This window comes from Salvelinus namaycush, chromosome 31 (genome assembly GCF_016432855.1).
Source record: "Salvelinus namaycush isolate Seneca chromosome 31, SaNama_1.0, whole genome shotgun sequence".
Taxonomy (NCBI): domain Eukaryota; kingdom Metazoa; phylum Chordata; class Actinopteri; order Salmoniformes; family Salmonidae; genus Salvelinus; species Salvelinus namaycush.
The window spans coordinates 5317364-5331545 of NC_052337.1; the positions used below are offsets into that span (position 1 = coordinate 5317364).

The 14182-nt window shown below is 42.0% G+C and overlaps 1 protein-coding gene across 2 annotated transcripts in view; it reads left to right on the forward strand.

Moving 5' to 3' along the window:
* Window positions 1–9095: 9095 nt before the first annotated feature.
* Window positions 9096–14182, forward strand: part of chd1 (chromodomain helicase DNA binding protein 1) — a 35581-nt gene continuing 30494 nt past the window's right edge. Inside the window, exons 1-2 of one of the 2 annotated variants that reach the window (XM_038970265.1) lie at window positions 9096–9407; window positions 11001–11136. In XM_038970265.1, coding sequence (XP_038826193.1) covers window positions 11084–11136 — 53 coding nt within the window. In that variant the 5' untranslated portion in view covers window positions 9096–9407; window positions 11001–11083. Of the gene's footprint in view, window positions 9408–11000; window positions 11137–14182 lie in introns of those variants that run through there. The other variant, XM_038970266.1, reaches the window with a different exon arrangement.

Sequence of the window (14182 nt, forward strand, 5' to 3'; positions counted from 1 at the left end):
ATGTAATTCCTAGAGCACTAAGCCTACCATTACAAATCAATGGAATGTAGGCTACACTTCCTTCAATGTTGTTTAGCCTACCCTTGTTGGTGGTCCACTCTTTGATGGTAAGAACATTATACAGTGTATATATAATTAGCTCATTAAGATAAATTAATATTTCACATACTCAGGAGGAAGAAGTAGGTACATGCACAGTGATCAGGTGCGATGTCCTTGCAGGTGCAGACTTAGTGATTTGGAGGCCCCAGGCAGAGGCCAGTATTTTTAATGGGTTATATAGTAAAGATGTCATTTAACTTTACAAATGTATTACCTTTTAATGTGCCATGAACACGACCAATCATGATGTTTTTATCTGATTGTCAAACAAATCACTTAAAAAAGTAGGTTACCTTCGCATATTCATCCAAAAATAATTCCAGCATCTGAACAGTGCACTGTGCACTTTCCTTAAATTCATAAGTGGCTGAAACTATCTCACCAGAGAAAGCATCTGAGCGAGCGAAACAGCTCCCCTCTGTCTTACTATATGTAGATAATGTATCTGATGCTGTCTGGCCAAAAAGAGTATGACATGCCATACATGGGCTACACATACAGGTCCTCTGTCTCCACGGCGATGGCAGTATTATCAACAGTATTGTATTCCCATAGAGCCTTAGGTTCCGGGGCTGGGTTTCTACTAAGCTAGCCTTGTCGAGAACCAGGCTTCCCTAATACGGTAAGCCTGGGGAAGTTAATGGCAGAAAAATAGCTTGATATCAAATCAAAGTTTATTTGTCACGTGCGATGACTACAACAGGTGTTCACCTTACAGTGAAATGCTTACTTGCAGGCTCTAACAGGCTCTAACCAACAGTGCAATTTCTAAGTAAAAAAAAAGGTATTAGGTGAACAATAGATACGTTTTTTTTTTAAAGTAAAAAACGACTGACAAATAACATTAGCGAGGTTATATACAGGCACTGGTTAGTCAGGCTGATTGAGAGAGTATGTACATGTAGGTATGGTTAAAGTGACTATGCATATATGATAAACAGAGAGTAGCAGTAGCGTAAAAGAGGGGTTGGCGGGTGGTGGGTGGCGGGTGGCGGGACACAATGCAAATAGTCCGGGTAGCCAATGTGCGGGGGCACCGGTTGGTAGGGCTAATTGAGGTAGTATGCACATGAATGTATAGTTAAAGTGTTTATGCATATATGATAAACTGAGAGTAGCAGAAGCGTAAAAGAGGGGTGGGGGGAGGCACACAATACAAATAGTCCGGCTAGCCATTTGACTACCTGTTCAGGAGTCTTATGGCTTGGGCGTAAAAATTGTTGAGAAGCCTTTTGGTCCTAGACTTGGCACTCCGGTACCGCTTGCCATGCGGTAGTAGAGAGAACAGTCTATGACTAGGGTGGCTGGGGTCTTTGACAATTTTTAGGGCCTTCCTCTGACACCGTGGTGTAGAGGTCCTGGATGGCAGGCAGCTTAGCCCCAGTGATGTACTGGGCCGTACGCACTATCCTCTGTAGTGCCTTGCGGTCGGAGGCCGAGCAGTTGCCGTACCAGGCAGTGATGCAACCAGTCAGGATGCTCTCGATGTTGCAGCTGTATAACCTTTTGAGGATCTGAGGACCAATGCCAAATATTTTTAGTTTCCTGAGGGGAATAGGCTTTGTCGTGCCCTCTTCACGACTGTCTTGGTCTGTTTGGACCATTCTAGTTTGTTGCTGATGTGGACACCAAGGAACTTGAAGCTCTCCATCTGCTCCACTACAGCCCCATCAATGAGAATGGGGGCTTGCTCGGTCCTCCTTTTCCTGTAGTCCACAATCATCTCCTTAGTCTTGGTTACGTTGAGGGATAGGTTGTTATTCTGGCACCACTCGGCCAGGTCTCTGACCTCCTCCAACGTCTCATTGTTGTCGGTGATCAGGCCTACCACTGTTGTGTCGTCTGCAAACTTAATGATGGTGTTGGAGTCGTGCCTGGCCACGCAGTCGTGGGTGAACGGGGAGTACAGGAGGGGACTGAGCACGCACCCCTGAGGGGCTCCAGTGTTGAGGATCAGCGTGGCAGATGTGTTGCTACCTACCCTCACCACCTGGGGGGCGGCCCGTCAGGAAGTCCAGGATCCAGTTGCAGAGGGAGGTGTTTAGTCCCAGGATGCTTAGCTTAGTGATGAGCTTTGAGGATACTATGGTGTTGAACGCTGAGCTGTAGTCAGTGAATGGCATTCTCACATAGGTTTTCCTTTTGTCCAGGTGGGAAAAGGCAGTGTGGAGTGCAATAGAGATTGCATCATCTGTGGATCTGTTTGGGCGGTATGCAAATTGGAGTGGGTCTAGGGTTTCTGGGATAATGGTGTTGATGTGTGCCATTACCAATCTTTCAAAGCACTTCATGGCTACGGACGTGAGTGCTATGGGTCTGTAGTCATGTAGGCTTGACTTGTAAATCACTTGTAAATCAGTGACGACTTGCTACACGTCAAACCAATCAAATGCCTTGCTTGGGCGGAGCTCCAATAGTGCTCACTAGATTAGTGTCGTAGGTGCAACAGTGCCTGACTATTCTTTTTAGATCTGGGTAAGGGTACCAAAACATTTCTGCAGCATCGAAGGTCCCCAAGAACACAGTGGCCTCCATGATTTTTAAATCTAAGAAGTTTGGAACCACCGAGGCTCTTCCTAGAGCTGGCTGCCCGGCCAAACTGAGCAATCGGGGGAGAAGGGCCTTGGTCAGGGAGGTGACCAAGAAACCGATGGTCACTCTGACAGAGCTCTAGAGTTCCTCTGTGGAGATGGGAGAAACTTCCAGAAGGACAACCATCTCTACAGTACTCCACCAATCAGGCCTTTATGGTAGCCTGGCCAGATGGAAGCCACTCCTCAGTAAAAGGCATGTCTGGAGGAAACCTGGCACCATCCTTACGGTGAAGCATGGTGGTGGCATCATCATGCTGTGGGGATGTTTATCAGCGGCAGGGACTGGGAGACTGGTCAGGATTGAGGCAAAGATGAACGGAGCAAAGTACAGAGAGATCCTTGATGAAAACCTACTCCAAAGTGCTCAGGACCTCAGACTGGGGGCGAGGTTCCCCTTCCAACAGGACAACGACCTAAGGCACACAAGCTTGTAGCGTCATACCCAAGAAGACTCAATGCTGTAATCGCTGCCAAAGGTGCTTCAACAAAGTACTGAGTAAAGGGTCTGAATACTTACGTAAATGTGATATTTCCATTTTTTTATTGTAATAAATTAGCTACAATTATTTGTCATTATGGGGTATTGTGTGTAGATTGATGAGGAAAAATAACAATTTCATCAATTTATAATAGGGGTCAGAATACTTTCCGAAGGCACTATATACAGTACCAGTCAAAAGTTTGGACACACCTACCCATTCAAGGGTTTTTCATTATTTGTACTATTTTCTACATTGTAGAATAATAGTGAAGACATCAAAACTATGAAATAACATATGGAATCATGTAGTAACCAAAAAAGTGTTAAATAACTCAAAATATATTTTATATTTGAGATTCTTCAAAGTAGCCACCCTTTGCCTTGATGACAGCTTTCCACACTCTTGGCATTCTCTCAACCAGCGTCATGAGGTAGTCACCTGGAATGCATTTCAATGAACAATTAATTTGAGCCAATCAGTTGTGTTGTGACAAGGTAGGATTAGTATACAGAGATAGCCCTTTTTGGTAAAAGACCATGTCCATATTATGGCAAGAACAGCTAAAATAAGTATAGAGAAATGACAGTCCATCATTACTTTAAGACATGAAGGTCAGTCAATCCGGAAAATTTCAAGAACTTTTAAAGTTTATTCAAGTATAGTCGCAAAAACATTCAAGCGCTATGATAAAACTGGCTCTCATGTGGACCACCACAGGAAAGGATGACCCAGAGTTACCTCTGCTGCAGAGGACAAGTTCATTAGAGTTACCAGCCTCAGAAATTGCAGTCCAAATAAATGCTTCTCAGAGTTCGTGTAACAGACACATCTCAACATCAACTGTTCAGAGGAGATTGTGTGAATCAGACCTTCATTGTCGAATTGCTGCAAAGAACCCACTACTAAAGGACACCAATAAGAAGAAGAGACTTGCTTGGGCCAAGAAACACGAGCAATGGACATTAGACTGTTGGAAATCTGTACTTTGGTTTGATGAGTCCAAATGTTTGATTTTTGCTTCTAACTGCCGTGTCTTTGTGAGACGCAGAGTAGGTGAACGGATGATCTCTGCATGTGTGGTTCCCACCCTGAAGCATGGAGTAAATGGTGTGGGGGGGCTTTGCTGGTGACCCTGTTAGTGATTTATTTAGAATTCAAGGCACACTTAACCAGCATGGCTACCACAGCATTCTGCAGTGATACGCCATCTGGTTTGCACTTAATGGGACTATCATTTGTTTTTCAACAGGACAATGTCCCAAAACACACCTCCAGGCTGTGTAAGGGCTAATTGACCAAGAAGGAGAGTGATGGAGTGATGCATAAGATGACCTGGCCTCCACAATCAACCGACCTCAACCCAATTGAGATTGTTTAGGATGAGTTGGACCGCAGAGGGAAGGAAAAGCAGCCAAAAAGTGCTCAGCATATGTGGGAACTCCTTCAAGACTGTTGGAAAAGCATTCAAGGTGAAGCTGGTTGAGAGAATCCCAAGAGTGTGCAAAGCTGTCATCAATGCAAAGGGTGGCTACTTTGAAGAATCTAAAATCTAAAATGTATTTTGATTTGTTTAACACTTTTTTGGTTACTACATGATTCCATATGTGCTATTTCATAGTTTTGTTTTTACTATTACTACAATGTAGAAAATAGTAAAAATAAAGAAAAACCCTTGAATGTAAAGTACCCTAAGTAAAAAATACTTGAAAGTACTACTTGAGTAGTTTTTTGTACTTTACTTTACTATTTCTATTTTTGACAACTTTGATACTTAAGTATATTTTAGCAATTACATTTACTTTTGATAATTAAGTATATTTAAAACCAAATACTTTTAGACTTTTACTCAAGTAGGATTTTACTGGGTGACTTTCACTTTTAATTAAGTACTTTTCTATTAAGGTATCTTTACTTTTACTCAAGTAGAACTATTGGGTACTTTTTCCGATTTTCGAGATGTATCCTGGTCTGCCAAACACCGCTGTAGCTCTGCCACGTTCCATCGCAGATGCGAAAAGCCAACATTGAAAGATATGGTGGATTGAGACGAATGCAGAAAAATAGATATCTCTTACAGACAGTTTTTGATGGGGATTTTTACAATTTATATATTGTATTTATTATGCCTCAAGCGGAGCATGGGGAAGCCTCAAGCGGAGAAAGAATTGTAATATGTTGTATGTATTTATTTATTTATTTTTGCTCAGCTCATGAGGCCGTGAGGCCAAAGGCCTAATGTTAAATCCGCCAGTGCGAGGCACGCGTGGCGTCACTAGGTGTTTTCAACAGTTGCTGGCCTCGCTCATCATCTGGACCGCAACGCCAACGGATGAACCTGTTAATTGCTAAACTAGCTAGCATTTTTTTAGTGTGAAAAATAACAAGAAGGTGTGAATACAAAGGGCCCAATTCCAACAAACGTCCCGCCAGCAAGTGAGTCGAGCCACACAGCTAATATTTATGGTTGTAAAAATATATATATTTTCGCGTCACCTTTGTTTGTAACATTAGCAACTAACTTATTATTAACGTTAAATTAGCTAACGTTACTGTAGTTAACGTTAGCTGGGCCTGGGCTGTTTGTGATTTTTTTTAATTTCTGTTGACGTTGAACACATTCATCACATATTTTCATACAGTTGGATAAAATATTGGTCTCTATGTGTTATCAGATAGCAAGCTAACATTACAGACAGTTTTCAATTTAATAACAGACAGGCCTATTTTACACACAGTCATCCTCATGACAGCTGATTTCTCTCCCAGCAGTTTTCAGTGACAGTTTTATCCTGTAGCTACAGTAGCTACTGTTACCTGTCCTATGTTTGGTGTCAGTGTGAGATCAGTTTTATTGCAATAATAATCTATTATCATGCCCGTCTCCAATATTTTGTTTTCAAACATAATGCAGTCTTCTGATTCCTCCCTTCAGGTGCTGTTGTGGACTTCCCTCTCTTCCAGGAGGGAACAGATTGTTCTGCATAGTCTCAGCCGTCCACTGTGAATATTAAGCGAGAAGAGTTCTGACCTCTTTCAATGAGACATTGTGATGGAATGATAACAAATCTGACTGACTCCTCGCCTCTGTGTTTTTAAATATTTATTTTCCAATTCTGCCTCTCAACCACTAGAACTCCTTTACCCTTTCACCATCTGTCTCCTTGTTTTCATCTATTCTCTCCATCTCACTCTCCTCTGTCCCATTGGACTGTGATTGTCACCATGAAGCTACTTCTGTCTTCAGGCCTGTGTGGCATGACCCCTTACCAGGGCTCCATAGTAGGAGGACTCTATTTTTTGATGGTGGGCGTCATGCAAATGGTCTTTGAGTTTGGCCATTTGCGCACAGCCAAGGAGAGCACAAACAACATCACAGGCTCCCAGTTTCCGCCCCAGGTGTGCTTCGGTTACTACTACTCTCTGCTTATCCTGGGTGGCATCACCCTACTGCTGACCCTGTGCATGCTCGGAGCAGTTTGGGCCAACCAGCATGTGGGCATCCTGGGCTTTGCGGTCTGGCTGACGCTGTACGACGTGACTCTGTTGGTGGTCACTTGCCTGCTCCAGAGGCAGATGCAGGCACTGGGCTTGGAGCTGAGTGTACTGGAGTGGTACGGTGTGATATGTAGGGTCATGGGAGACCCCTTCTGGCTGGCCCTCGTAATCACACACGGTCTGGAAGTGCAGATTGAGAGGCATCGGCTTGGGACACGACAACGCAAAGGCGGGATTCCAAAAGAGGGGACACAGCTCAAACTGAAATTTAAGGCCTTTGACAGTAGTGTTTGAAATGGAGACCCTAATAGACACCGGTATGTGAACATGACAAACTGACTTCTTACAGTGCTTCCAGATGCTGGTTTATATTTCAGTCTTAATTAACGCAATTTATTATTTTTGTTTCTCACAGGTCTCTTCAGATATGAAAATAAAAACGTTTTGGACTTTTACTTACATGCAGAAAGTATAATATGAGTATTTTTAATGTTGTTTTTTTGTTTTACTTTGATGTTCTCTGTGTTACGTATGTATCCTCCAAATCTAAAATAATACCCCGTTTTTCATTTCAATAATGCGTCTGTTCAGTCATTAATGTTTACTGTCTACTTTTTGTTTTGATTACATAATGATTACACAGTAATACGAATTTGTAGCTTCTTCTAGCTTAAAAGAATAATCGAACATATGGCTACCACTGGTCAAGTAAATATATGTTTATGGTATTTGTATCGCCCAAATGTGTTAAAGGTACTGTGTTCAGAAACCTAAGCAGACAGTTTTGGAAATTCAACAACATCTCTGCATACTTCCCTTTGAAAAGAGAACTGCTTCATTCATAAAAGCATTAGCTTCATGTTGATGTATTTGCATTACAAAAATGTAGCATTAAAACTCAACTTAATGTCTTGGAGGACATTGTAGCACTGAGCTGCATTGTGTGTGGGGCTTAACTCCCTGGTTCAATCAACCTACGTCTGTGTACACTTCAAATATGGAAACTAGTCAATGCCAAAGTTCAGTGAATGTATTACCAATTCCCCCAAAAGTACCAGACCTACCTGTTACTCCATATTGATGACTAGAACATGAAAGTAATTCAAAACTAAATGGACTTTCTAAAGATTCCCCCAGAGGGCAATACACAAAAGCCGCTACAGACATCCAACTAAAGGGGAGCTGAGGGAGCACTAAGAAATCTAGGTCATGTCACGTGACCTGTTGTCTGAATAACAATAGTGGATGGAGGCCCCAAAATAATATGCCCCACAGATCATCTTTGTTCGTTCATTTTCCTCTATCGTTTTAGTTACCGCCAGACCTAAATTAGGTTTGACAGCCATTGGGCCGAGCCTTTTGGTCCTTTAGGTCCGTATAAAAGCACACCAGTTGTATTACCACTAGTGATGGGAGCAGGGGGGGGGGGGTTCAATACAGTTACATATCGTGATATTATTTTTGACGATATATCGTATCGCTTTGACAATATCCCAAGACTAATTTTGCACTAGTTGGTACCTAAGACCAAAACTCCAGTATTTTTCCTTCGTAGCTTGTTCTCCATCTTCTTTTTAAATAAGGAGTCAATTTGTTTTCAGCACTTTTATTTCCATGGCTGATCAAAACTTGTTTTATCATGGCACTCTCTTGTCCCTCTGCAGCAGACATGGTGAGCAATATGTTTGGACCATAGAATCACCGTATTGAATCGCAATACATATAGAATCGTGAGAATCACAAAACATATCGTATCTGCAACAAAGTATCGTGATAATATAGTAACGTGAGGTCCCTGGCAATCTCCCCCCCCCCCCCTAATAACCACCACAGTTGAATTTTGACCACCGATCTCATGTTATTCTGCTAGATATCCCTGACCATAACCTGTTGAAATCTGCACTCATTTCAATTCCATAACCATTCAATATGTTGAAAATGTTACTTTATACTGTTAAATTGTTAGTATGCATTTGTCGTTTTTATTGAGATTCAGGAGGCTTGATTTACCCAAGAATATATTTCTCCTCTGGCAGAGGGAGTTCTAGAAACAGTTACATCATCTACATAAAAATGTGGTGATGAGGACCATTATAAGAGATGTAGAGGGTAATTTTAAGTATTTGTCCAAATAGATAAATTGTGATTAAATTATTTGAAGCAGGTTAATGCTTGGTTGAAGCAAGCATTGCAGTGAAGGGTGTCAATCTAACCAGCACTCAACCCAATGCTATTTAATTCTCATGTGGACTACTACCTACCTCTGTTTTATAATTACAACTATATTTCACATAATAGGCCGACTACTGTCACCTTTCGTTTGTTGTAGTTTGCAGTTGTAGGAGACTGCAAAACATCGTCGTTACGTCACTACCCGGGGTTTCCACACTCAACATCGCTAATGTTACAGAGTGAACTCGACGGCGTCATGGCGGAGACCGGCTGTAGTAGGACCCGCAGCTGAAATGTTATCTACAATCGCTGTAAATTAATCATATATTGTTTCGAATTCAAAACGGAAAATTAAAAGTGAAACATATTTTACACTTCTGGAGGAAGAAATCAAGAAACTTGGCTCGAATTCTAGTAAGATCAGTTGGGGCTGCTCTCCCCGGCCCGGGAGCTAGCTAGCAAGCTATCTTTAGCTGCTAGTTCGCTAGCCAAAGAAAATAAGAAAAAAGGACCACTGAAGTCGGACGGCAGAATCAGACTGGCAGTTCGCCGTAGCTTCAAGGTAGCCTAAAATACTAAACAAACCCCGATTTAATTAATTTTTTAGGCATTTATATGGATATTATTGCTTAGTTTAGTTAAATAACTCCATAGAAAGCAAGGAGCCTGTCACCTAGCTAGATTTTGGGAAGTAAGCGACTGATAAACACTCTTGTTAGCTATTAGCAACGAGGGAGCTAGCTTGGGAGTGCGGGAAAAGGGTGATTATAAAACGTGATGAGTATGTGAATGTGTTTGAGGTCATGGGAATTTGCATATATTGATTAGAGCACTGTTAGAAACAATGGTACAATCACAATTGGCTACAAGTTTTATGTAAAAACCTACCAAACACTTTCCCCATGACCTGGTTTGTTAGATTAGCTAGTTTGTCAGCTAAGCTACAGTACCTAGCTAGTTTGTTTGCTAAAATGTGACTGTTAAGCTAGCTAGTAAGCTAACTAGGTCATTCAGTTGTCCACATATGAAAAAATAAAGGATAACTGGGTAAATATTTGCCACAAGTGGAAAATATTTTGTTAAACGTCCATAACTTGCTATTGTTAGCGAAATATTGTTTCACGTGGCTTAAGGTTAGTTGCTTTTTCCTCTTTCAAGGCCAGTGTGCTAGCTAGTTAGTGGTCTTGAGTTCAGTTTACTGTTTAGCTAGAACATCAGCTAGCAACTAGCTAGGTTAGCAAACAACTTTTCATGGCTAGAGAGGAAAAATATGGATTTAAATGTAGTACGCTCATAGACGGATTGCTATATATTAGTTTATAGCTGGGCAGTTAGCATCAGTATGATTCCGCCAAAAGCTAGCAGCTGAAATGATGCGCTTAATGCTAAACATCTCAGAAATAAATCTGTCTTCTGCACACAGCCAGAGCTTGGTTTGCCATTGCTAGTTTACTGGCTTGCTGCGCAACTCTGTTTGTCGATGTATGCGAGAGAAGAATACTGTAGGCGTGGTACTATCTTGCTTCGGGCCTCCTGCGAAAGAGATCTGGAGTGCGGCGCATTGTCCAGGACAGTGCGCGAAACTCACATGCTGTGCAGGCCTCACAACAGGCCTGTGCGGTCGGAAAAGCGCTGGCTTGGTAACTTACCGCTACCGTTTGCATTCAGACGTAGGAAGCTAGCTAATATGACAGGGATGAAAACAAACCAGCAGGATTTATGTGTTAGCTAATTTGCTCTATAGTTCAATGTAGCTAGCTACAAACTAGCTAACGTCATATAATGTTAAACAAGTTTAGAATAGCTGGATGGCTATAAACAACACACCGGGTTTATTGAATACTGTTTTTCTTGTAGCTATCTTACATGGGAAGCAGGGCAAACAGTCACTAGGAAGCAGTCAAACCATAATCAGGAAACGTTTATATCAATTTAAGGATAAAACATTGAATGTATTTGTTTAGCAAATTACTTGTTTCTCAGTTTGTATAAGGTTGTGAATCTAGAACAGTCACGTTATGAACCTAAAACACATGCAGCTATTAAAAGTTACGAGGACTATTGACAAAATGCCTATCTCGTTTAAATACACTGAATGTACATACTTCAAAATGGTATTTTATTTTTAATTTTTTTGCGGCTTTTGATTTTACAGGTGAACTGCATCCAACACGTAAACCAGGGCAGCTTGGATTATAACATTTTCTCAGAAGCTCATATATCTGGGACTCGTAAGAGATGGCTGGACGAAGTGAAGACGAGGGTGTGAGCAACAGCAGTGGAGAGTCAAGGTAATGTGTCTCCATCTGTTTGGGGAATATGACAGTGCTGTGACCACCAACTGGTCCAGGGTGTATTCATTAGTGCAAACCATAGCTAAACAATTTGCAATGGAAACACAAGTTTCTTATTGGACACGTTCAGGTAGATCCTATTCCCAGTCCCATTTCAGCCCGCTTGCTTCTGTTTGGTTCCCAGAGAATAGAGAACATCCCTTGTTTGATCTTCATTGAGGACAAACTGTTACACTGGAGCTTGCTAACTGATGATTATATGTGTGTGCGCTTTTATTATATATATATATATATATATATTAAATAAAACAACAATTTCAAAGATTTTACTGAGTTACAGTTCATATAAGGAAATCAAGAAATGAGGTTCCATTCTATGGATTTCGCATGACTGGGCACGGGCGCAGCCATGGGTGGGCCTGGGAGGGCATAGGATCTTTTATTTCAGCTCATGAAACATGGGAGCAACACTACATGTTGCGTTTTATATTTTTGTTCTGTATATATACTGGATGCAAAGGTGTGTGTGTGTGTGGGGACTAGCCCATATGTTGATGACAAGTTAGCGACAAAACAATCACTCTACTGGATGTTCCAAGTGAATAAGCAAGTTGTTTCGCATCCTTGTTGAAATGAACATAAAATGAGACCACTGTGTGCTTATAGATATTACCTGGAAGTTGGCAAACCATAGTTGTGTTATTTGTAATTTTTAATGCTGGCACTATATTACATTTTTTATTTAACCATTGTTTGACCAGGCAAGTCAATTAAGAACAATTTCTTATTTATAATGAGGGCAAATGCCTCCTGTGGGGACGGGGGCTGGGTTAAAAACAATGCAAGACAAATCGGATAACACAGACAAGACATTGGCAAAAGCACAAATACAACAGCAAACAGTTTGTGTGTGTGTGTGAGACGTAAAACAACATGCTTCCTTACGACATAGCTTTTTGAGTCGTCATGCTTTTCTTGTTTCACATCGTCAGTGTCAAGCCATTTGCGACCACTGTCTTCTAATGAATGTTTTTTGTTGTTGTGCTATCTCACACCCTGATGTTTGTTGAGTTTTACTGCACAACGCAGTCACTAAAGCCAAAGTAATGAAGACAACAATTGTTTTTGTAGATACAGTATCAGCGTGGCTTGGTACTGTTCTTTGTTATTTAGTCTTCCCCTTGTCTTGTTGATGCACAGAATCTGGTCAAATTCATACATGTAAAATATAGTGTATTAGATTCAGGCATGTCAAATATAATATTTTATAGGATATATATATATATATATATATATAAATACACTACTGAACAAAAATAAACGCAACATGTAAAGTATTGGTCCCATTTTTCATGAGCTGAAATAAAAGATCCCAGAAATGTTCCATACGCGCAGAAATATTATTTCTCTAAAATGTTGTGCACAGCTGTTTTACATCCTTGTTAGTGAGAATTTCTCCTTTGCCAAGATAATCTATCCACCTGACAGGCGTGGCATATCAAGAAGCTGATTAAACAGCTTGATCATTACACAGGTGCACCTTGTGCTGGGGACGAGGCCATTCTAAAATGAGCATTTTTTCCACAACACAATGCTGCAGATGTCTCAAGTTTGGTGACTGCAAGAATGTCCACCAGAGCTGTTGCCAGATAATTTTTATGTTCATTTCTCTAGCATAAGCCGCCTCCAATGTTTTAGAGAATTTGACAGTACGTCCAACTGACCTCACAACCGTACACACGGTGTCGTATGGGTGAGCGGTTTGCTGATGTCAACGCTGTGAACAGTGCCCTATAATGGGGTTCTGGTATGGCATAAGCTACGAACACAATTGCATTTTGTTGATGTCAATTTGAATGCACCAATATACCGTGACGAGATTCCGAGGCACATTGTCGTGCCATTCATCTGATACAGTTACCTCATGTTTCAGCATGATAATGCACAGCTCAATGTCGCAAGGATCTGTACAGAATTCCTGGAAGCTGAAAATGTCCCAGTTCTCCCATGGCCTTTGTACTCACCAGACATGGGATGCGCTGGATCGACGTGTATGACAGCGTGTTCCAGTTTCCGCCAATATCCACTGCATTTAATCATAGCAAGGCGACTGGGAATATGGCAGAATACAAACAGTGTAGTTATTTCCTCCGCAAGGCAATCAAACAGGCAAAGTGTAGTCGCAATTCAACGGATCAGACACGAGACGTATGTGGCAGGGTCAACAGATAATCACGGACTACAAAAGGAAAACCAGCCATGTCGCGGACAGTGTCTTGCTTCCGGGCAAGCTAAACACCTTCGCCCGCTTTGAGGATAACACAGTGCCACCGACGCGGCCTGGTATCAAGGACTGTGGGCTCTCCTCCGTGGCCAACGTGAGTAAGACATTTTAAGCGCGTTAACCCTCGCAAGGCTGCCGGCCCAGACGGCATCCCAAGCCACGTCCTCAGAGCATGCACAGACTAGCTGGCTGGTGTGTTTACGGACATATTCAATCTCTCCCTATCCCAGTCAGCTGTCCCCACATGCTTCAAGATGGCCACCATTGTTCCTTTACCCAAGAAAGGGAACTGAACTAAATGACTATCGCCCTGTAGCACTCACTTCTGTCATCATGAAGTGCTTTGAGAGACTACTCAAGGATCATATATCACCTCTACCTTACTTGTCACCCTAGACCCACTTCAATTTGCTTGCTGCGCCAATAGATCCACGGACAATGCAATCACCATCACACTGCCCTATCCCATCTGGACAAGAGGAATACCTATGTAAGAATGCTGTTCATTGACTATAGCTCAGCATTCAACTCCAAGCTCAACATTAAGCTTGAGGCCCTGGGTCTGAACCCCGCCCTGTGCAACTTGGTCCTGGACTTCCTGACAGCCGCCCCCAGGTGTTGAAGGTAGGAAACATGTGGGCCCCACAAGGGTGCGTGCTCAGCCCTCTCTACTCCATGTTCACCCATGACTGCGTGACCAAGAACGCCTCCAACTCAATCATCAAGTTTGCAGACGACACAACAGTAGTAGGCTTGATT